This window comes from Nestor notabilis, unplaced genomic scaffold (assembly GCF_000696875.1).
Source record: "Nestor notabilis isolate BGI_N333 unplaced genomic scaffold, ASM69687v1 scaffold3530, whole genome shotgun sequence".
In the NCBI taxonomy this organism is placed as follows: domain Eukaryota; kingdom Metazoa; phylum Chordata; class Aves; order Psittaciformes; family Psittacidae; genus Nestor; species Nestor notabilis.
Genome location: NW_009909541.1, coordinates 10,991 through 35,596, shown reverse-complemented (window position 1 = coordinate 35,596; position 24,606 = coordinate 10,991). Strand labels below are relative to the sequence as shown.

General features: G+C 36.3%; 1 protein-coding gene across 1 annotated transcript in view; it reads right to left on the bottom strand.

Annotated features, from left to right (window-relative positions):
- Positions 1–24,547, bottom strand: part of PPIP5K2 (diphosphoinositol pentakisphosphate kinase 2) — a 35,533-nt gene extending 10,986 nt beyond the window's left edge. Inside the window, exons 1-23 of the mRNA XM_010009506.1 lie at positions 24,404–24,547; positions 22,796–22,991; positions 21,968–22,058; positions 21,059–21,144; positions 19,556–19,710; positions 19,075–19,176; positions 17,604–17,765; positions 16,380–16,501; positions 14,756–14,857; positions 14,123–14,209; positions 12,447–12,522; positions 12,256–12,365; positions 11,118–11,203; positions 10,332–10,457; positions 10,119–10,240; positions 8,552–8,734; positions 6,775–6,916; positions 5,479–5,702; positions 3,994–4,121; positions 3,693–3,807; positions 2,754–2,861; positions 2,551–2,667; positions 1,652–1,825 (exon numbers count right to left, since the gene is read on the bottom strand). Coding sequence (XP_010007808.1) covers positions 1,652–1,825; positions 2,551–2,667; positions 2,754–2,861; positions 3,693–3,807; positions 3,994–4,121; positions 5,479–5,702; positions 6,775–6,916; positions 8,552–8,734; positions 10,119–10,240; positions 10,332–10,457; positions 11,118–11,203; positions 12,256–12,365; positions 12,447–12,522; positions 14,123–14,209; positions 14,756–14,857; positions 16,380–16,501; positions 17,604–17,765; positions 19,075–19,176; positions 19,556–19,710; positions 21,059–21,144; positions 21,968–22,058; positions 22,796–22,991; positions 24,404–24,547 — 2,958 coding nt within the window. The remainder of the gene's footprint in view (positions 1–1,651; positions 1,826–2,550; positions 2,668–2,753; positions 2,862–3,692; positions 3,808–3,993; positions 4,122–5,478; positions 5,703–6,774; positions 6,917–8,551; positions 8,735–10,118; positions 10,241–10,331; positions 10,458–11,117; positions 11,204–12,255; positions 12,366–12,446; positions 12,523–14,122; positions 14,210–14,755; positions 14,858–16,379; positions 16,502–17,603; positions 17,766–19,074; positions 19,177–19,555; positions 19,711–21,058; positions 21,145–21,967; positions 22,059–22,795; positions 22,992–24,403) is intronic.
- Positions 24,548–24,606: the final 59 nt, after the last annotated feature.

Sequence of the window (24,606 nt, the reverse complement as noted above, 5' to 3'; positions counted from 1 at the left end):
GTCACAACTCTGCTCTTTTTATATTTTCATGAATCAATCCCAGTTGCCATCCTTCTGTAAATATTGTTGACTATACCCGAGATGAAAACTTCCATATAATCTCACACCTGACAGTGTCCTTTCAAATTAACAGACATAGGTGAAGAGAGAATTGTCTTATAGTAAAAAACGAAACAAAACAAAAACAAGCCAAAAGGTTCAAGGCAGTTGAAGCTGCAATGACTTTTTTTTTTTAAACGCTTCAAAATACCATCTGGTTTAAATATTCCAAATACTAGTTTTGCAGATTTCAGTAGGCCAGATGAAACTTCCAGTTTTACTTTTTTCCAAAACAAATTTCATAGTGTATGTTTTATTTATATTGGCTATTTTCTTCCAGCACGTAAACAAGCACTGAATGCTGAAACATACTCCATCTGAACATGTACTACCTGAGCAGTCAAAATTTAGCAGTTTATGTTATTAGAACCTTCTGAAATTAACTTTTATATAATTTATAAAAATAAAGGTTTGAAGTAACAGACATTAAGTTGTGTATATGTGAACTCGTAACAAGGAGGGGAGTTTGCATGATCATAGTGAAAACAGCTTTTAAAATCCAAGATACTGACGTTGTGAGCATTTGTTTATGATAAAACTTGGAAATAGAAAATGTAAGACATTTATTATCTCTGTTAATTTATGGAAGTCATGTGAGTTATACATATATCCTTACAGAAGGGAACCATGCATCTTTTTGTCTCCACATTGCCAATAACCAAGCTACTTGCAAATCTGTAATGCTTTCATTGCACACAAAGAACCCATTCCCAACACAGACATGAAAGGAAAAGCTTTTGGTGTGAATCTTCATTTCTGATGGTTTTAAGCAACTGAGAATGAGGCAATAAGAAGCTGTTAGTCTGCTTCTAGCATTAATATCACGGAAGTGCCACTATGCACCATGTGAAGCTTTGCCACTCAATGTACAAATGGCATCAGTGATACTGCCATGTATCCCCACACCTCTGTGACATTAAAGCCGTATCTGTGAAGCACATCTAGATGTTATGGCCTTCAGGACAGGAATTTAGACTGTTCAAGATGTTATCTAAAGAATTTATGACACATAAATCCCACCCACTTTAAAAAAAAAAACAAAGCTTCCTTTTTATTCTCTTACCTTAAAATTCTTGATAAGCAGATTCACTTTCACCCCATGTGAAAGCAAATACAGCAGACACGTCTCACCTCCTGCACCTCCCCTACCACCCCCAATCCCTTTGTTTTCCCTTTCAGCATGACTACCCTGAAGTTTTGCTTAATTCATAATAGCAGCTGCCTTGTAAGGATGAATACAAAAGCAATGTATGTTAGTCTGAAGATGTAGATTTAGACTGATAAAGTCTTAATTTTCAAATACCAACTTTTCTAAAATGGCTTAAAAAGAAAAAAGGAAATAAGTCTTACTGCAAAACAATAATTCATTTTAAAAAATCCTTCATAAAAATTACTGCCATGGAGGATTTCCCATAGAATAAGAGCAACTCTTTTGTGAGACATTACATCATACTGGTTCTGTATAATCAAAACCAGAATTTGGTTTTGTTTTGTTAAAAATAAACAAAGGTTAATTTCCGTGAAAGAGATTATCTGGAACATAAACACTTACTTCAACAGAACCAATCTTCCTGGATCTTGGAAGGGGTGACTTTTTGTGTATGTGAATTGGGTCTGATACCATTGGCTTGAACATCACGACTGACCGATCTGCTTCATCTCTTTTAGGAGCATGTACCTCCTCATCACTATCGTTCTTATGAGAGGTTTTCTTCGAGCCTTCATTCTATAAGCAATACATAAATAATTTTCAATTTAGTTGCACACTTTGCAACATATAGACACAAGTGGCTGTTAAGATTTTAAAAATACAGGGTAGAAATTACTTACTGTTGAACAAATTGTTCTAGACTTAATAATCTATGTGTATTTGCTCCTAACCAGCCACTACATATGATAGTGTGGTCCTAATTAACCCCATTGTTCAGACAACATATTTTACTCCAATATTATGTTGGCCTAGTAATAAAATCCTGGCCCCACTCATCAACAGAAGAATTCCAGCCAAGCTTTGCTTTCAGTCATTTCTCAAAAAGCGGGTGGTAACTCTACAGACTTACTCATACATCACTGAAAATATCAATTCTTCCTCAACAATCTGCATTCAAAACCACGTCAAACTACCTTATTTCATTAAACATTTCTTTTAGTTACCAGGATATCACTTGGTGTGACACTGATGTTGGCTTCACTTTTCTTACAATGAGTATTTTGTATTTCTAGCAAAAATTCTGGCAAAGCCGTGGAAGGTCCAAATTACCAGTGTCCATTACCTCAGTGTACATTCAACATGCAGTAATACACCGGGACTGACTATATTTTACTAGATATTTTTCTACCAAAATAAAAAACAGATTTGTATTTTTCACCTAACAATCTCCCAATGTTTATTTTAGGTATGTCTGCATCCAGAAAAACTAACTTTTGCTTTAAACAATGTGGAACTGTTACCTCTCTGGAGGCAGGTCTGTATCCATATCCAGCTGGTAAATTTTTATCTTCCTCACAGCCTTTGGCTCCCGGACTAAAGTGCAGCTCTACATGAAAACGTTCTTCCGAAGAAAGTTCCTGAAGGAAAATTATTAAATAAGTTTACAGTTTAATACTTAGCTTAGCACTACTAGTTTCTGAAGATATTTACCCATTTTAAATACCTTGTTTGGATCTTCATAAAGCATGATAACAATCTGTGTCATGTAATTGAGTTCATTGACAACATTTAAATAATCCATAGCTCGTTTCCATTGTTCATCTTTTGATACCTTATGAAGGGGGAAAAAAAATATTAATAAATAAAAACCAGCTATTTTCTTTAAGAAGTTTGATGATTTCCCTTTTTCCCCATTTACATGGATTTTACACTGACAGCAGAAGTACGAAGCTCTTCACAGCTAAAGAAAAAAAACAGATACAACCAGGGAAAAAAAAAGAAGTGACTTAAAATTACTATTCAAATGAATGAAAAGTGGAGGTCAGAACTTCTCATATTTTATTTCAGTGTATCTTTCACTTTCTTTTGCCCATGATGATATATGTCTTCTAGACATAGGCAGTGTTTTAAACACTCCTGATGTGAATTGTTAATTTTGCAATGAACTTACTTCAGCTAGTATATTGTGGAAAATGTTTCTACATATCACTCTACCAAACAGAGTAAATGAACACTTTCAGTATATAAACCATCCTTAACTATATAAAATGAATATTCACCTTTTTCAAGCTCTAGAAAAGAACATATTTAATAATTAACCTTAAAGAAAACTTAAAAGTTTATCAGTCTAAAATTAGGCGTTTATCTGCTGTAGTGTATGTCACAGAGGTCTAGGATTAAAAATGCTTTTGCCATCAGTGAGTTTAGTCATCCAATACCAAAAGCAAGTACGTCAATAGAACCAGTGTGCACAGTAGCAATTTGAAATATCTCTGCATACATGATAGGAAATAAAATGTTTGAAAAAGTGTGATAAATTTCAAAGCCACTTAAGAAAATTAAGCTTTCAGGAGGTACAGTCTTAGTAAGATTAAGTTCTTTTGTTTCCTCTCAAAATATCAGAGCCTTAACGGAAAAAAAAAAAAACAAACGTTCAACTTACATCACATAAGGCACCGTAACGAAGGGTGGATAACAGGGAGTGGACATGACTCTCGCTGGTGAAATACAGCCGTGTACGAACATGGCGTTCAGGGGACATAACACCCCTGGAGTAACTTGAAAATAAAAAGAATCTTGTTAGACCATACTGAGATGCGTCCCTGTTTTAGAAATAGCTGTCAAATAAACAAGCAAACCATACTTCTTAAATTATGAGCTAGTAAAACACTTCAAATATAAAGCTATGGAGTATCTATATTAACTCTTATGGAAATTAATGTAACCATGTAAAAAAGACTTACAGAGGGTGAAGCTTATTTACAGTATCATCATCTTGAGTTCTCTGAAGGTCAGAACGGATTTTTCTGACTAGAGGAGTGCAGTAACCTTTGGCAATCTCTAGTTTCTCAGCCTTAGAAATGCCATATTCCTGTGTAAGAACAAACTGACTTTCAAAATTCAGTCAAAGATTACAATGCCTTTCCTGTTCAAAGGCTTGCGTAATAAATCTGATTAGTCTACTTGCCCTGGCTGCAAACCGTTTTGCTTAACATTTTTATTACATTTGATTACTTACAGCCCTTCAAGTAACAAGCAGTTTGCCTTTTTGCTGTTTGATTTGACAATTTTTTTATTAGACATATAAACAGGTTTTTCATTCACTAGTTAAAACCACAAAAGTGCATTCACTTTCTGGCATGATGAAACTCTCTTTCTTAAGCAAAACATCTAGGGAATTATTCCTCCTCCTGTGAGCTTCATGCTCTGTGCTGCACATGGTATGAAGTGCTCACAGCATTTTGATGGATTCTAGTTACCCTAGAAGGAAAAAGAAGTACTTTTCCTTTGCATTACGTAGGCTTATTAAGATTTTTCTGTTTTTCCTCCTTCAGTATGTCCTCATTTTTACCCACTCTAACATTCTATTCAAAATTTAAGCTTAACAGGTCTGCATAACACAACACATACCTGACTTCAAAATTCTTTTTGTCCTCTTTGCTGTCAGGGAGTTTGAGAGATGAGGAGAGGAAGAAGTTCCCTTACTTGCTTTGTAAAACACGGGTATCTCTCTTACAACAGTGCTCTGTGACTACAGGGGCACCTGGGGAAAGCTTTACTCTATTCCATCCTATTATCAGAAAACAATTCCATGTCCTGCAGCCTACAACATTTTAGAGATAATCTGAGTTTAATAGCCTGTAGTATATGGAAGTTTAATTTGCCTGCTTCTGACCTGGAATTCTATGAAAATTAATGTGCACACTTTTATCACGGAGTGATATCAAGGATTGCTGCATTTTGAAGCAGCAGAAAGGTCTTTTTAAACTCAAATTGTTTAAGACAAGTGAAATTAGATAGATTAGGATTAACAGTGTCATTTGCAAAGAGCCTGGAAATGAAATTTCTAAAACCGGGAAGAATTAAATGTATTTTCAGAATACACTACTGTTCACAGGGCCTACATTTAAATCTATGAAGAACGGCGGAGACGAACCACTTTCTTCTAATATACTGCACTAAAGGAGGAAGATGTTTTCAGAGCTTAAATTGCTAAAAAAAAAAAACCCAAAAAACAAACCACTTTGAACACAGCTTATGAATTATGAATCATATTTTTCTTAGAAAAATCATCAGCTTGCTACCAGAAAATAAGAGATAAAGTTGAAGACTTCTATTACTGCAACATACAGGAACCTTCAATAGAAAAGACTGAGTAGACATTTTCACAAAATTTGAAAATGCATTTATTCTATAATTTATTCTATTTAATAACTAAAAATGCTTACCTGAGGGATGACAATGTCAGCCAAAGCCTTTGAAAGCCTGTATAATTCCATTGTGTTTTCCAATTTCAAGGAGCCATTGTGCTGCACATCATATTTTATACAATCATAAATATCAGGGATTTTGCTAATATCGTATCTTCCATTTTTTGTTTTAAAGTCTTTTTCCAGCTTAGACCACCTGCGCAGCATCAGTTCTAGTGTCTCACTGTGGTACAGCTGAATATCTGCATAGACATGTATCTCATAAATAAAGACCATCAAATAAAAGGGAAATTTTAACCACATTTTAGTTATAGTTGAATACAGAGGGATAAAAAAGATCAAATAGGTTTTTGAGAAGAGGGAACAGATGTGTATATGGTTAATTTTACTGCTGAAAGTGTCACAGTTACATGGCTACATCAAGATGGCGGAAAGCTTTATCTGCAGAGATGCACCACTGGCCCTTTAAGCAAAGCTATAGCACAAAGAATAGTTTGTCCTACAGCACAGATAATGTATATATTAAAAAGCAACCAAAAAAAGTTGCAAGAAAATTCTGAAAGTTCAGAAAAGGAGTACAACAACATCTGTTTTGTAACAGACCACACATCCCATTTGTTTCTCCCTCCTGCATGTACCAACAGAAAAAGCCAAGAGATAGTAAAAAGAATGGATTATGCCCATTCCAGGACAGAGGATTAGATCAGATAGACAAAACCCACTGATACTATGCACAGGTGACACTTACCCTGCTCAACCTCAGAACAGAAGCTGTTTGCATACTAAACACTGCAGATAACACTGGCAGCAAACATTCCAGTATTTAGCTAGTACCAAAAAAGCACTGTGGTCACTTCCAGCTCTAGTTTTCCTGCATTATTGGTTCACCACAATTTATACTGAGCATCATTCCATGCAGTACTACTATACATCATACATCAAGCAACACATCTTCAGCAAAGATACTTAAATATAAAAATGTACCTATGTAACTTAGCTTTAGTACCATCTACTTGTCCTATTACTTTTGTGGATTCCTGAGTTTTAAATAATTAAGACAAGAATTTCTGCAAATATTTGAGGACTAGCTTGAACTTCTGAACAGCACAAAGAGCCCTTACCTGCAATGAGACTACATGTTCCTTCTGCTTTTTACTTTAAAATTATGTATATGGAATCAGACTGTGAAAATTCATAAGCCATTGTTAATTAAAGTTTTGCTAAGAGCGAGTTTAATGATGAAAAGTTACGTTACAATTCTCTCTCAGGTGTAAGCAAGAGAAACTAAATACAACTAGAAAAATGTTTAAGTACCTGCAGACTTTGGATCTTCCATTCTTTGCCTGATCTGAGAAGTCAAGCTCTGGATCAAGGAATAGACCGTGTCACATGTCTTTACAGGATTTTTAATAACCTGCATTGATTTTATCAGTGAGATGCTTCCAGATGGAGTAAGCTGCAATTTGAGATAAACACAAAGTTACCTAAACAAACTATCTAGATTTGAAAGAACTGTGGAGATAAGATGGAATGTATTAAAGATTCCAAGTATTGGAGAAAAAGTATTCAAGCAAGTTGGCATTAATTTCTGAACCCATCGCTGAATTACCTAGTCCCTTTAAAGCATTAAGGAAACATAAACTAAAGGAAACACTTTAAATGTACATATATCAAGAACATACAGCTGACTTAATTTTAAAAATTTTAGAGCTATCAAGTTGGCGTGACAAAACAATACAGATAACATCCATGTAAGTGAGGCTTAGCCTTATTTTTGAAGAAAAGTCTGCATAATCCAAAGTAAGAAAACAATTACAGTAAACAGTAATTCATTGTTTACTATAAATTTACATAACACAAATACATATCTGCACTTCCCTCAGTTTCCTCAAATGCACAGGATAATTCAGATAAGGGAAACTTCTGCCCTTTACCTACCAGTAACCAGTTCTTACCTCCCTATTATGACCAAGTAAATAAATGGGAAAGGTGCTGTGGCACAGGAGAAAAAAAAAAAAAAAAGTTTTCCCAAATTTCATGGAAGTTAAAAAAAAAAAAAAGTTACTATCATTTCATAATCCCAAAGTTTAGCTACGTTCAATAATGATCTTCAAAGAGTATACTCTATTAGTTCCAGCCACATTTCAAACCCCATTGTATTTATACAGCAAAAAGAAGGGGGGAAATAAGTAAATCCTTGAAAACTTGTACCCTCTCACTTTTTCCAAGTACTGCTGAATCCATGGCTGGCAGTGGTTTGGATGATACTTCTAATACACATGTTTAAATAGATCCACATACAGATTACATGCAGGACAGTAAAATAATTTTTCTGTAATTTGCTCTCAATAAATTTTCAGAAATAAAATTCAGTTTAAGCTTAAACCTCATTTCAGGACTTCTATTTGGTTGTTATACTAGACAGAGTAAGTGCAGCTGAAAGGGAATGACGTTTAACAATAACAAACATTACTCATTAAAACTTAAATGATTTCAAATTATTTAAAATTTAAAACCAGGAACAATCATGTATGTTCTGCACTAAGTCAGCATAAACTCTATTAATTTGCACTAATTTAGCATGTTAATGAGACATTTCCTTTCACTGATTATAAAGTGTTCTAATGGTTCTCAGCATCTTAGTATTCCTTGACTTAAAAAAACAGGCTTTGTAGCAGATTAAACATTGAAACTACTGCAATAGGCAGGCATTAATATATTTTGTAATACCACACACTGTCAAAGTAATGAAAACTAATATAACTCGTATAACTAATATAACTGATGAAAACAATATAGTCTAATTTCTTGATTAAGCAAAATATTTTAATGGAAAAAAATAGGTTTTAATAATTAAAATAATTTTAATGAAAAATATTTATAAATGAGGTCTCTATCTACTCCTATTTCAAAGTTTGTAGCTATTCTGATTACTCTAATTGCAAGACAGCTCAAAATATGTAATGTCACAATTGGTACAGCTTCCTTTGTAGTTCAAACTATTTTCAAGCACACAAATATTTTTTCAAACTAGATACGCAATTATCACAGCTCATTACTTTCACACAAGAACTTGCATGGCCATGCTAACCTTATCATAGTCATCAGCAGTAAATTCTCTGTCTCTCTGGAGAATTTCATGGAGTCTTGCTTTAACACGATGCTGACAGCTGCTTAAAGAATCACTGTCACTGTCCAGCAGACCATTCATATTAGCACTTTTTACCATCTGGACAAGAATAGGAGTCAGCTCTCCCTCTAGGGCCAGCAGTCCCTGAAGCAAATAATACAATTAATCAAGAAAACAGATAAAGATGAGAATACAACAGTATCTTTAAAAAAACACCACTGGTTTAAATTCAAGATTATCTAACCCACAGGAAAGTGATACAAACAGGGACTTGGCAGACAATGCAGACATTTGCATAGAAATGGCCCCCAAAACAGGACAAAACAGGTGTGCAGGATTGCTACAGTTGGTAAAACAGTGATGGTGACATGTCATAAAATATGCTCCCCAGCATATGAGCAGTGCCAACACTGTTCCTGCAAGGTGACAGCTGTTGAGGTTTTAGGTTGCTGGGTTAACATAGTGCCTTCTCCCTGAGGCTGGGAGCAGCAGCAGCCTGACTTGTAGGGGACATGCTCCTGCTCAAGGCACTGAGCAATCAGAACAGTCAGCAAACTGAACAGCATCTGGGAGGACAAAAAGGAGATAGACAGGGTTTTTGCAGACCCTACAAAGGCAAAAAGCCCAAACTCGGTGTGGCACAGAAAGAAAATCAAAGGCTGAGTTGAGCAAGAGGTGAATGGAGACTTCCAAAATGGAGACGGCTGGAAACTTTTGTGACTGTTCTGGCAAGAGAAAGGCTCTGGATAAGGAAGGAAATGGGGTGGTGTCTCCTCAAGCCTGCTGACCAGGGAGAAAGCAGGACAGATGGCTAGAATACTTCTGCACCAACACATGCAGAATGGAAACAAACTGAAAGAAGTAAGTCTGAATGCTTGCAGAGCTTTAAGTTTATTCAGATTACAGAGATGTGGTTGAATAGTTAACATGAACGGAGTTTTAATTAGATACAGGGCCTTTTTATAAGAGCAACAGGACAAGGAGGAATGTTTTTAAATTGACAGAGGGAAGATTGAGATGAGATCTTAGGCAGAAGCTCTTCCCTGTGAGGGTGGTGAGGCACTGGCACAGGTTGCCCAGAGAAGCTGCGGCTGCCCCATCCCTGGCAGTGCTCAAGGCCAGGCTGGACACAGGGGCTTGGAGCAACCTGGTCTAGTGGAACGTGTTGGAACTGGATGAGCTTTAATGTCCCTTCCAACCCAAACCAGTCTGTAATTCTGGAGGTTGTTATAGGAAAGGACTAAGGTATATTGCTAGGGCTGTATAATGAAAATCTGTCTGCATCTGCTCAAAGAACTTACAATGCTTGACACATTAATTGTCTACATTTTCACACTGAATAGAATTTTCACACTGAAAAGAAAAACATTTCTTTTAATTTAAAAAGAAAATACATTTGTTTTAAAACTCAGCCTTGTTATACACTGTGGACTCTAATAAACCTTAAACCTCTCCTAGTCTTCAAAAGAGAAAACGAACTTGAGAACATCAGATTTTTTAAAATTGAAAATACAATTTCACACTGTACCTTTGCAAAAGCTGCTGCAGTCATCTGGACTCGTCCCTCATCAGAAGCGTAGATCTTGAGATCATGTCGGTAAGTGCTATGTAATCTAAGTAAACCACATCCAGGAAATCCAGCATAATCTCCTACCAAACAAACATTTTGCTCACTCTCATTTTGCACTTGATTATCTTCAAAAGTGTTTATGCCATTATTTTTTTTTTTTTTTTTTTTTACCTTGTCCACCTGGATACATACACCTGAAAGCCCTTCCAAGCTCCTCTGCTTGAACCCTGCCTGCAGGGGTCAATTCTCCTCCCCATTTTAAAACCAGAAGCAGGGATGGCTCATTTCTTCTATTATCTAATTGTAGACAGAGAGAGGAGTTAAGTAGTAAAGTGTATTCTATTTTCTTTTCTTGCAAATGACAAAAATATTCAAACTATGGCTTCAGCAAAAGATTGCTTCAAGATTATGAATACTTAATAGCATTCTAACGTTAAGAAAGTATTGAATCTGAGAACTAAATGGGCACTTAGAGAAACCTCAAGTAGTTAAACTACAGAAAACATATAGTGAGATATATTTAGCATGAAATCTGAAGCAAAATGTAAATTGGGACAGGAAAATTAAAACAAATTAGATGTTAAATACTCTACATTTATATCAGTCAATAATCATGGAGCAAGGTTAAGAAAAGCTTACAAAAGTTTTAAAGACAGCAGTAAATGTTGAGTTGTATTTTCCCATCCCAAACCCAAACCACTGTTTTTTGGTGAATCACTGGAGCTTCTTTTCACCCTACTTTTCTGTTGCAAAAAAGCAGTGTTAGAAGACAAATTTACTACAGTTTTAGGCATATGATTCAGTGTACAATCAAGAGACCGAATATCTGCCAATAAGAAAAAATATTAATTGAAAACATATTTCTTTTTCTTACCATCAAGACATGTTACACCACTAGTCCATGACTATTTTAATGCACATGATATTAAGTAATTAGGTGCATAAGTAATACAATACCTTCTTCTTCACTGGAAGTCTTCGGGCAGCCATGAGGAAGATACGTTAACTGAACTTTGCGATTTATTCCTGAAAAATGCCCATACCTGAAGTAGGAAAATGAGAAGAGAAGAGGGATAGAAACATTTTATATATTTTCCTCCAGAACTGCTATGATCCTGTATCTGGATATACTACATCTATACTGGGCATTGATTTGTGCATTTGACCACCATCTACTGAAGCAGCGCTTCAAATAAACCTAAGTCAACAAGAACAGTATGACTACAGAAGCATCCACCAATCCGTAATGAAATATTTAAAAATGCCTTCTACTACTTTTTTCATGACACTGAACATGAAACTGGAAAAAGAAAGCAAAAGGAAAAAAAAAAAAGATAAAAAGGGTGGAAAGGGAAAGGCAGGACAAAAAAGGAAAGGGGGGGGGAAGAAACTGAAAAGGAAAGGAGAAAAAAGCACTTACAGATTACACGAGTAATTTATTCAGATCCACAACTACAGTAGCTGTGACTATCTAAATCTGATCTGGCAGTACAGATGGCTACTATTTTGTCAGCCAATAACTAAGTTCTCAAGCAGAACTCATAAATTTCAGTAACTGTCTTAGCCCTGATTTTTTTTTTAAAGTTATATATATTCTTTAGTGCTCTGACACCCCAGATGTTTAACACACCTTGAAGCCTTAGGGTTTGGGGTTTTAATTATTAAATATTCCCAGCTTAATATACAAAGCCTTATTTATTTGGAATCCACCAAAGTACAGTACACAGTGAAAGTTCCTGTTGACTCCATCAGATTTCATTATGCCACACACCACAAGAAGCAGACCCTGCACTTAAATACTTTCATTTTAAAAGCATGCAAGAAGACAAAATTTGAGATGAAAGTAACGTTTCATGTAGAATGAATACTGAGACACTAGATAAAGCAATACATTCAATTAAGAAGATAAGAAGAGAAAACAGCTGTTCCATTTGTCATAATGTTGAACATGACATCCTTTCTCTTCATAACCCTTGTGCTTGAATATATCATTGCATATTTGATAACCACTGCATTGCAAGCACTAACTGGTCTAACAGGTCAAAATAGCAGATCCAACTTTGTTGCTATGAAGCCTGAAAAATTAACCACTTACATTTCTAACACCGTCTTTAGCTGTTCAAGTTTTGCTTTACTTTCTTCAATTTCAGAATCATTGTTCTGCCCAAGTTCTACAAGGAGTTGTCTTGCTATATCAAGCACTTCCTAAAGAAAGAAAACATGGGATTTATTTAAACAATTTTCTATTTATAAAATACTACAGCAAGAAAACAAAGACAAACTTGCCTGCAACTGTTTCGGTTTCTTCAGTTTTAGTTTTCCTGATTTATATCCATCACATTTTTCAAAGAGATCAAAAAACCTTTAAAAGGAAAGAATACTGATTAAAAAACATGTCTAGTAACTTAAAATATTACTTGAACAAGTGGCTCTTGGCTTGAATTAGCACCTTTACACTATCTGAAAAGCATGCTAAAATCTGCCCTACAGGTCAAACCAACCTTTATTCACATCCCATTTCCCAGTAAAGTCTTCAATACATAAGAGAAATAAGGGCATTAAAAATGTTCTGTTACTGATCCGCAAAGCGCCAAAAAAAAAAAAAAATTCTTCATAGCAAATGACATAATACTCTAATATACAACTATGTAAATTCCTAATCTTCAAGAATGTTCCTGAACAGAACCAAAAATATCAGATAAGCAGTACTACACTTTTACAACATGTATCTCTGAATGCAAGAATCTAGTCCCAAGACAAGTAATTACTAATTACCTTTTTACTGAAATTGCACCTAATTCCAGGACAATTGTATGAGGCACTTTATGAATCCTAACATAAAGATGTTATCTACCAGCAATTCAGAGCCATCAATCTTTGACAAAAGTGAAAGTCAAAAAGGTAGTACAGTAGATGGCAGCTCATACAAGCACAGTTATGATGTGCAGAGCAGCCCTGCGGAGAAGGACTTGGGGGTGGTGATTGATGAGAAACTCGACATGAGCAGGCAGTGTGTGCTTGCAGCCCAGAAAGCCAACCGTATCCTGGGCTGTATCAAAAGAAGCATGACCAGCAGGTGATCCTGCCCCTCTACTCTGCTCTTGTGAGACCTCACTTGGAGTATTGTGTCCAGTTCTGGTGTCCTCAACATAAAAAGGACATGGAGCTGTTGGAGCAAGTCCAGAGGAGGGCCACGAGGATGATAAGAGGACTGGAGCACCTCCCGTACGAAGACAGGCTGAGAAAGTTGGGGCTGTTCAGCCTGGAAAAGAGAAGGCTGCGTGGAGACCTCATAGCAGCCTTCCAGTATCTGAAGGGGGCCTACAAGGATGCTGGGGAGGGACTCTTCATTAGGGACTGCAGTGGTAGGACAAGGGGTAATGGCTTTAAACTTGAACAGGGGAACTTTAGGTTGGATATAAGGAAGAAGTTCTTCACAGTGAGGGTGGTGAGGCACTGGAATAGGTTGCCCAAGGAAGTTGTGAACGCTCCAACCCTGGTGGTGTTCAAGGACAGGCTGAACAGAGCCTTGGGCAACATAGTTTAATGTGTGGTGTCCCTGCTCATGGCAGGGGGGTTGGAACTAGATGATCTTAAGGTCCTTTCCAACCCTAACTATTCTATGATTCTATGATAAAAAGAGAAAGGCAGAAGTCAATCAAATGGTGAACCAGAAAAATTCTCTGCTGCCTCTGCAGAGACAAATGCATTTTCACTAATGACACACAGGACTGTTCACAAGGCATAGCATGTGATGAAGGAAGTGTGCATGAGTAATTTGTCAGTCTTGTTAGAAAGAGAGGTGCATACTTGTTAAATAGCTGCAACATAAGCTAGATTTAAAACAAAACAAAAACCAACTTGTAAGATGCAATTCCTGCTCAATTCATCGCTTGCACACCCCCAAGAAGTGAGCTGGGCTCTAAAGCATCCAAACTAATTTTTATGAAGATGCTACTTACCGCTGATGTTTCACTTCCATTTTCATTTTTTGTTTTGGTGTTCGGTCCCCATGGCGTATTACAGCTATAACACATCTAAGCTCCATCCTGCAATTGAAAGAGAGTCAGTTCTATATATGACGGTCTTATATTTAGTACTAAAACCACCACGAATAAAGACAATTGACAAAGTCATAGTTACATGACATAACTACAGAAATGATGGAAGAATATGCAAGAATATAAGGTTAACTGAAAATGATGTAAGGTATAAAATATAAATACTGATTTTAAGACTCAGGTAACTACAGAAGTATCTATTTTAAGTAGTTTTCAAAACGACAATTTGAGGTTCATTAAATGAGAAAGCATGTTTATTAGAAGCACATATTAAGCTGGTGTTGTAACAATGATTAGCAGTGAAGGAAGCTATGCATAAAAGACACTATGCTTGAAAATCTGCTGTTCTATACTCAGCTTGACTAAGGGTCAGAAACTGATTGCTGGCATAGCAATTGTGATTCCTTCCTTGTTTTCATCACACAAAATAAGCGTTCATAGGCCAAAGTGGGCACACCTTGTGAAGAGAAAAAAAAATTCACACGAGTTACATTAGAAGTTTGCACAATGCAGGTAGAGTGACTATTTTCTTACATTGTTCCAGAGGTGGTTGGCACAATAGGAATGTCTTCAGCTTCCAAAGGAATCGACCATGGTATCTGAAACTGGGGAGCAAGTTCTCTCATTATGATATTTCTAAAGAAGGGGTTAAAAAAGGAAAGAAAAAAAACAAGCCTAAGTTTAGAGCACAGCTTATACAACACATACAAACTCCAAATCAAATACATAATATAGACATTCATTTTTACTAATGTGCTTTTCAAGTACTAGCAGTCATAGGTCTCTAAATGCGTATTTTTCTTGTAACTGTACAGTAAAAACGTATTTAAACAACAATTTAAAGGTACTACAACTTCTAAAGAGACAACATTAGCCTAATGGCCCTGGATTTGTAAGAAACCTGTTTTTGAACTCCAGTTCCTAAAGTAGCTCCCTGGATATGATTCAGTCTTGTTCATTTAAATATTCAGACACTTGACTCCACTGCGTAACTAGAAGTCCCTGGTAATCAGTAAACAGATCTTATCATGGAGTAATTGGTATCTTTACTCAAATATTTCTGTGTTAGAACTGGAACCTTCCGTCTACAGAAGGTTGTTAAGTCTTGCTAATGTTCTGTTTCCCAAGTATTTAATCAAAATAACTGAACCTGAGATTAATATATATATATATAAGCAGCAGTAATATGGAGGGAAAAAAATGTAACTCTCAAAGTAGCACAAGCCAAAATTTAATCTCTACAAAGCTCAAAAAAAAATCTGCTACTTAAACCTGCAATTTATAAAGCATAAGGGGGGGGGGGGGGAAGAGAGAACTTTTTTCAGAGAATTTAACAGCTACAATTGCAATAAAGAAAAATCAAAATGGGTATGAGAATTGTAACCAACTCAAAAAGTGGCATAAAACAACAGCAGTACACTTGTTGTATCTAGGATTTCAGCTTAGCTCTTCCTCCACTTAGTAAGATCCTAGAGCATTTGACAATGCAGAAAGTCAGCTGTATCTCATCAGTATAATCTTACTGTAAAACCAGTTTAACTGGTCAAAATAGATTCAGCCTACTTTGAGGGCAAAGTTTCATTGGCATAGAGTTCACTACCCAATTCTGTCTGATCCCTTGTTACACATTTTTTTCCTCCCAGTAGCAGAGAGAAGATGGTATGATAGAAGACACCTTGATACTATATCAGTTTGGATTTGCCAATATGAAATTCACAAATATAGAAGCATACACCAGCTTTAGATCAAGGACAATGCACATTAATTTGGGCACATATTAAAGAGCAGCAAGCATAACCATTCAGTGGTGCTTCTCTACTTGGGGTGAAAAAAAATAAAAGTTCTTAAAGCTCTACTTCAGCAATTAATCCAGCTTTCAAAATACTTATTCAGTTAGCTTTATGTGTTCATAAAGGACTCAGATTGAATTTTAGATGATTTTAGGAGTAAGAAGTTTATTTAGGATTTATTTCTTCTTTGATATTTTATTAATTCCTTCTTTTATGTGATACTTTGTTTTACAGAACTAATCTAGAAATAAGGAGTAAGTACATTATATATATATATAATATATATGTAAGTTAATAGTACATTAAGTACAGTCACATACAAGAGAGTTAAAAGACAAAACTCCTCAAATAAATCAGTAAACTCTTACCCCAGTATCTTAGCACAATCATCATAGTATTTCATAGAGTTTTTCACAAAACTGAAGCCATTCACATCACAGACGTAGGACTGTCCGTTAGCACGCAGCAAATCAAAGCCACAAACCGTTTGCTGGTTTAAGAATAAAGTTTAAGTCATTGATCACCTTCCTTATGACTGCTTACTCTAAATAAACTTTGTATTTTAACATTGTATTAATCTGAAAATATGGAGAAATATGACAAATTTTATACCCTTTGCCAGTTCCACGTTAGGTTTGCGCAGGCCATGCAGACATCTTCCTATTTTTAACTCTAACCCCAACTTGTTTTTACCATTCCTAAATATCCCTACCAATATCAGTTTGAAAGCCAAGTCTGCATGTGCCTAAACTTAACCTTCAAAATTGTATATGCACTGATGGGCCTACAAATTCCCCATCTGACAGTGGTTTCCCCCTACACATATGGGTGACAGGCAGGAAATGACAAAATACTGATAAAAACATTTTTGTCCAAATTTAAATTTGACAGGATGGTTTTGACATAGCCATAATATTGACATAGTTAGTACAAAACATTAGATGCCATTTCAGCAGATTACTTTTTAAGATCTCAAAGCTGCCTTTGCTAGATTACAGAGGTTCACACCCTCCAGGGTCTAGAATGCCATCATAGTTACACACAGGTAATGAGACAGACAGAAACACAGCCTTTTAATAAGACAAGTGAAAGGAAGGTAAGAGATTGAATAAAGTTTTGAACAAAGGCATCTTAAAACTATATAAAAATCAAAACTATCAAACACTTCAAATAAGGACCTGGTCATGTCAGTACCAAACTAACGTTTAACTGGGCCTAATGTAAACACAAAACAAACAAAAGTTACAAAAAACTTAACTACTGACATCATGTTTTGCTAACTGAGAAACCATTAACAAAACATGTGAATATATGAATAGAAGAGACACACTGTGTGTTAGCAAAGCACAATAGCAACATGTGAATTCGGGAAACTTATGCAACATAAGCAACCCATCCAGAACTTTTCAATGCATTAAAGGAAGAATTCTTCTAGATAAAAAAAGATGTGGAAGTTCATCTTTTCACCTTCCCTGGAGTTCTGCAGCAATTATCACTGCTGACTCTGTGCACTAAAACCCTATGGAAGTTTCAGGCAATAAACAATTAATTAACACTAAATGTTTGATCAGATAGGAAAGTAATCAGCTTACTTTAAAGGCAAGGCATACTTTCCAAGCAATTAACTTCTCTCTTGCATTCAGGATGACTGGATACCTCACTTCTTTTCCTTCACTATCGCGTTCTACCTTGCCATCCAGAGCTGGAGACTTCCGGGCTTCAGCATGAGCATAGTCTGGACCTACTGTGTACACCTTTATTGAAAAGCAGGAGCTCTTGATTCAATGCATTTCAACCACATTACATATATGCATACATTTTGCCAAATTTATCTCAAATGTGGTAATGACTTCAATTAAAACTAGCTGCTTTCATTGTTGAAAAGGTCACTCTAAAGTATTCCAACAGCTCCACATCCCTCCTGTGTTGTTCCCTCAAGCCTCTGCCATCATTTATTGACAACCTGGGATAAAGCAAGAGAAAATGGCTGGAGCACAGGCAATGAAAAATAATAATTATAGAACTTGATTAATAAAACTGAATTTCTTAATTATGATGGTACAGAGAAAAAACTAATTATTTTCCTCTGTAAACCATCTGCAGAACTTGGAGAGCACATTAATCTGAGAATTATTCCAGCTTAGTTGATTATGGAAATCTGGTTGCAGGACTAAGTCATTCTCTTCATTAAAAAATATTTTCATATTTTAGACAGGACTAAATAAATAAATAAAAAGATGTGCCCAGTTTAAGCATCGCAAGGCAGAGGCTTGGGGGAACAACACAGGAGGTATGTGGAGCTGTTGGAGCAAGTCCAGAGGAGGCGATGGAGATGCTGCAAGGGCTGAAGCAGCTCTGCTCTGGAGCCAGGCTGAGAGAGCTGGGCTGGTTCAGCCTGGGGAAGAGAAGGCTCCTTAAGGGGAGACCTTAGAGTAGCACCAGTGCCTCAAGGGGCTACAAGAAAGCTGGAGAGGGGCTTTTGACAAGGGTCTGTAGGGACAGGAAAGGGGGAATGACTTTAACCTGGCAGAGGTGAGACTGAGATGAGCTCTTAGGCAGAAGTTCTTCCCTGTGAGGGTGGTGAGGCCCTGGCACAGGTTGCCCAGAGAAGCTATGGCTGCCCCATCCCCGGCAGTGCTCAAGGCCAGGTTGGACACAGGGGCTTGGAGCAACCTGGTCTAGTGGAAGGTGTCCCTTCCCATGGCAGGGGGTGGAACTGGATGAACTTTAAGGTCCCATCTAGCTGAAACCATTCAATGATTCTGTGATTCTATGTTTACACAGGAAAGTATATGCTGCTCAAAGAACTTAATACAATATAAAAATGAGAAACAATGTGTTGGGTAATAAGCCTCTACCCCTTGACTCTAACAACATAAGCAGAGCTGCTCCACATTACAAGTACTGTGTTTAGTTACAGTAAAAATTATGTTCTTTACTTATGAACTGCATCAAAACTTCATCGGAAGTAATCTTTAACACAAAGCTATAACCTTTAAAACTGACAAGCTCTTGGAGCGCTCAATTGTTCTAAATATAAATGAGAACACACAGTTGTCATACCTTCACATCAGTGCCATCTGTAGGCATGAATTCCTCATAAATATAGGAGCCTGTTTTTCTCACACTGCTTTCAGGGGAATAAACACTGCTTCTGCTGCCAATCTGAAATGAGTATTTTTCTATTAATAAACTCATAGGCTTCTGCCTAACAAACTTTAAAACTCCTTAAAATAACACACTTGTACTGATAAATCACTTCCTTTAACAAATAAAGCAAATAGGCTTTGCTAGTTTCCAAACGATTTTTATAAGATTCTGAAAGTGCACAGGCTTTTTTTACCTGTAAGAATCTGCAGTGGCTGACAATGTGCTGCAAGGAACAAGGGTCTACATGTTCCCCTGACATGAATCTGATCTGCCACTGCTTCTACAAGCAGGACATGACAAAACAGGTCCCACATAACATACGGACAGGACAGAATTACTCTGCAATTCTGTTAGACTTCTACAACTTTTCAATAGTTTACTACAATAATCGCACCTTTCGAAAGAGCCTCTGGCTTCCACCTCCAGCAGATGTTGGATAATAAATGTAAACATTGTGGTCCTCAGCACTAACAGGCTTCTCTACAAAAGGCTTTTGGAAAATTTCTCCATTCACTTCCACATGATCTTCTCCTTCAATCAAATTACATTCTGAAGAAACAGTACAAACAACAGAGTTTATACTGATAGAATGAGACGATTAAGAGCTTTGGGTTAATTTTGTAGGTTGAAATAAAGAGACTGTATTGCATTTTTTTGTTTCACTGATTTGTTACTGACTGCACAAAGTGATGATCATGTGCTGAACATGTCTGCTGTACCATGCCTATATTATGTTCTAGCATTTCTCTTGATTTCTTCAGTGTCAGACAGGAAATCATCTCCTAATGATGATTAAGCGTAAGCTTACATAGGGTGGTATGCTTTTCCAAAATGTTTTGAAGACAGGAGGTAGGGCTGTTTGTCTCTTTCTTCAATGCCTTTCTTTGAAACATCAGGGAGGTAGCAGATGGACAGTGAACATGGTGCAGTGCCAGATGCAACAGCACTTTTAATAGGTTGAGAATTGTCTCCTACTCTCTGATGGATGCACCTTGCACAGATGACTAGGTCTTCTGGAATTGGGGGTCAGGATCTCTTCATTACTGGTGGGCTACATGTAGCAGCTTCCATTTGACTTTTGTAGCATAAACAAGTCCTTTTCCCCCTAGATTACGCAGACACTTTAAAGTAAATTCCCTATCTCTTATGAGCTACACCACAGTAATAGTTCTATTTTCTTCAATTTTTCTTATCTCTTTCTATTGTGGCTTGATCTGTCATTGCAATCTTCTATTGTTGATGTAAGTTTTCAGTTTAGTAGAAAAAGACACTAAGTTTCTTTTCGGGTACAGAAAAAAAATTATCATTTATATTCAGAGCATATCATCTGCAGATCTGTCTAGACTAGGTTTCCTTTACATGGTTGCTTGTACTTAGAAGGGAAAGTATTTAATAGCCAAACTTGTTTCTGTTAATATTCCTTTCCTGAGTAAAATGACTAATTACTGTGAGTAATGCTGCTCTCTTTGGTGACATACTAGAATCTCAGTTTGAGTTTGCAGGCCCTAATATTCTAGTTGTTCCATGATGGCTGTAAGAGGACTGTGACCCCAGGCTTTGGAGTCATGCTTTTCAGATGCACACTTGTATTGCCTTTGGCTGGGATGGAGTTAATTTTTTTCACAGCAGCTAGCATGGTGCTATGTTTTGAATTTGTGACCAAAACAGTCTTGATGTTTAGTTATTGCTGAACAGCCCTTATACAGACTCAAAGCCTTTTCTGTTTCACATACTGCCACCAAAGCCAGACATAGGAGCTAATGCACAATGGTAGAGAAGAAAGCAACCTCTGCACAAATGAATTGTGTAGCAGGTGAAATTTAGCTTTCTGCTATGTATGTTCTCCAGTGGAAACAAGAATATGCTAGTTGTTGATATTTCAGTCATCATTTTTTACCTTGAGGATTGTTTGGATCACGGTTCAGAACTGCATAGCGAGGAAGTAAAATGCCTTCAGCTTTAAGAATACTATAAACTTCTCTCCTGTAAGAAAAGAACAAAGGTTGCACAGTAATACAAATCCTTCCAGTATTTGTATTTTACAGCCCATGAGTAAGGCCTGTTTAATCATACAGGGTAAGATTACATGCATAATAACTTGTATTAATATAAAGCTTTAAAGGTCACTGACACAGCTGTACCTTTGCAGTGATCTCATCAGCACCAATAAAAATGTAATTTTCTATGCCAGTCCTCTCCACTCTCCCAGTGCAACAGCAATTTACACCGAGTAATTCTCTTGTTAAAGGAGGTTATGAGCATGAAGGGACAGCAACTGAAGGCATTCGAAAGAGCAAGTCTGCTCACTGTTCAGAAGGCTCCAGTGTTTATGTATTTTGCTTGCTATTGTTTTGTTAATATTTACTATGCATGACTGCAGCTCCAAAAGAAAATTCACTTTGAATAAGCACATGATCTTTGCACACTAAGAACTTCTGTTAAGTATCCACTTAACAGAAAAAAAAGACCTCTAACAAGTCACATGAATTCTACAGTTATAGGAGGCTGTAGAGTTGCTACACATACTTTCAGAGTTTAAATTTTATTTGCTAAGCTTTAGACAAATGTTATCATGAAATTCCTACCTTGATAAATCTATAGACATATGACTATAAAAGCAATAAAAGAAAAAAACCACATAAATACATATCCCAGGAAAGTATGCATACATTAATGAAGTGTAACATTCACTGTAATTTTATTTAGACTCTGTACTACACACTGCAACCGTTGCTATGCAATAACAACAGATTTGTATAGCCTCCAACTTAAAAGTAATTTGCTGCAAGTAATTAGTGTTACTTACCTGTCTTGTATGTGGTACTGCATATTCAAGTCATTGATTACGAATGGATTCCTGAGTTTTGCATAGGCAACGGCTTTGTCCAGTGGAAATCCTAAAATATTTATTAAGACAAATAAACTAAAACTGCAAGACACAACATCACTAAGTAGTTTGGAACCTTCATATCCAAGCCTTTTTTTTTCTTTTTTTTGAGTTCAACCAGAGATATGGGTTAAAAGTGGGAGGATGCTCCCTCAGCTATAGACGTAAGACATATAACATCAGCTTAAGACAATTACGAGACTACTGCCTAATTTCAGGATATGCTGCCAAAAGTAGTGGTCCTGCCTCCAATTCCCTCCTCCTCACTCCACATGCCCTCCAATTCCATAGGGCCAGAACCAAGGCTTTTATTGCCTCTGCCTAAAAGTGTGGTTTTTAGCTTCAGCCTAATACATCTTTGCTTTACAGCCCAGCCCCACAAAACCTCCTACATACGAGCAGAGATACATGAACAAGTGGCCAGAGATCCAGCACTCCTACTTAGAAAGTACCATGCCTTCACAGTTATTGGACCAAGTAAGTATTAGATCACTGTTTCCACTGGCTCCACAAATATTTACCAATGGAATAGCTATTTTAAATACCACGTCAGACAGGACTTTCTCAAGCAATGAAAACAGTGTAATTTAAAAAGTTTGTATTTTAAATGTAAATTATATTACATTAAACAAATTAATCACTTCCTAACAAAATCCAATAAAACTACGTAACAAAAAAAATATTACCCTCAAAGTGGTTAAAGTATTTAGATGTCAAAAGAAATTATGGTATTATTAGCAGATTTACCTTTAGAATGAAAAGAAATGAGACAGTCACATAAAGGCCAGTTTTCTACTGGCTCATTCAAAATAACATCTTCTTCAAATATTACCACAGTTATGTACTTAAACATGGAGAGGCGTTCAAGAATTTCTTTCATTGGTTTGGACTTAGACTTCTTAGCCATTGAACATATCCCAACTGCGATTTGTCTTTCTGGTGGCTGGAGGCAAGGGGAAGGAAAGCAGTTATTATTTTTAGGTTTTCTCAGAACACAACAAGGTTTTAGCAGCACAATACTAGAGCAGATAGTTTCTGTTAGAATTCATGCACTACCTTTAATTTAGTGTTTAATCAGATAAAGTGCTAGCAGGTAGTAAAATGCAGTATGACAGCAGTCTACAGTGCATTCTTATGAAAAATACCTCAAAAAATGAAACTGTTCAATTGCTCTACACTACTTTTTGTGAGTATTGTATCAGGGAAAAAAACCCACACAAGATCAAAATCTAAGTCAGAAATGTCAAATCTGAATACTTATGGCTTATTCTGAAATTATCCAGCAATTCATTGTTAACCTATTTAATTTTTCTACATCTACTTAGCAGCCACAAGACTTCTCATCTTATTACCTAGTATTACAAGTAAATTATGAAAAGGAAACTAGTAAACCAGAAAACACTAGATTTGAGCTATTTTTTGCATACACAGTTTCACTTTTCTTCTGTATTTTCTTTCATGTTATAATGCTTTAAAAATGTCTTCCTCTCAGTGGTATCTATAAGTGCAACAGCATTTGTTTAAAAAGAAACAAACCCACCCCCCCAATCCTTTATTTCATTTTACTGTTCTTTTTAAACATAGGCAATGCTAATTTTGCACTATTTCTCTGCATTTCCAATTTACTTTTAATCATGAAGTGTTTTACTAACGCTTGCATTTCATTTTTTTTAGACATGCTTGCCATCAGTAAAAATTTAGTCTGACTATTCCCTAAAGTGAAATGTTACAGACTAAAAAAAAAACAAAACACATCTAAAAAAATTACATGACAATTCATGCATAACTAAAAATCAGTAAACATAGTGCTAAAATACAATTCAGAACACTCTGCAAGAATAATAAACTAAGGCATAAGTTAAGACTAATTTAGCATGCACCTTCTATATACCAGGACAGAAAAAGAATGAAAATATGTCAGATCTTAATGAAAACAATAGGAAGATGAAAAAAGAAATGTTAAGTTTGTTCAAACTGAAAAATCCAAAGTTAACTCTGTGGCAGTTGACAACACACACAAAAGAAAAACTCTTGACCATTTTTTGCTACTAACTATCCAAAGAAGTAAAATTAAGGCTTATGTCATCAAGTTTATTCCCAGAATCCAAATCAAGTCTGCAAAGCTGGCATGCCCTGAAACTCGGTATTAAGGTCAAGCACATCTACTTCAAAGTCCACAGTACACTCACTTTTCAAAAGTGCTGCATTTCCAAACATAACTAACAGATCATTATCTGAATATGAACAGTTTTCCAATTTAGAACACCTTAGACTTCTGTGATTTAATGCCATTTCAAAGTAAAATAATGCTAGACAACATACAGGATAGTACACACATGCTCCAACAGTACATACAGAGTCATACTCTTCCTCCTCTTCTTCCCCATGGTCATAGAACTGTTCATAATCTGACGATCTGCCTGAATCCAGTAATCCTTCTCCATCTTCTCCACCCACGAAGAATCTAGGAGGATCATTCTCTGTTGCGTGAACAGACATGGTTACAAGATCTAGGGAGATCTATGTAGAAACTGCAGCCACTTTAGCAGCGGAGATAC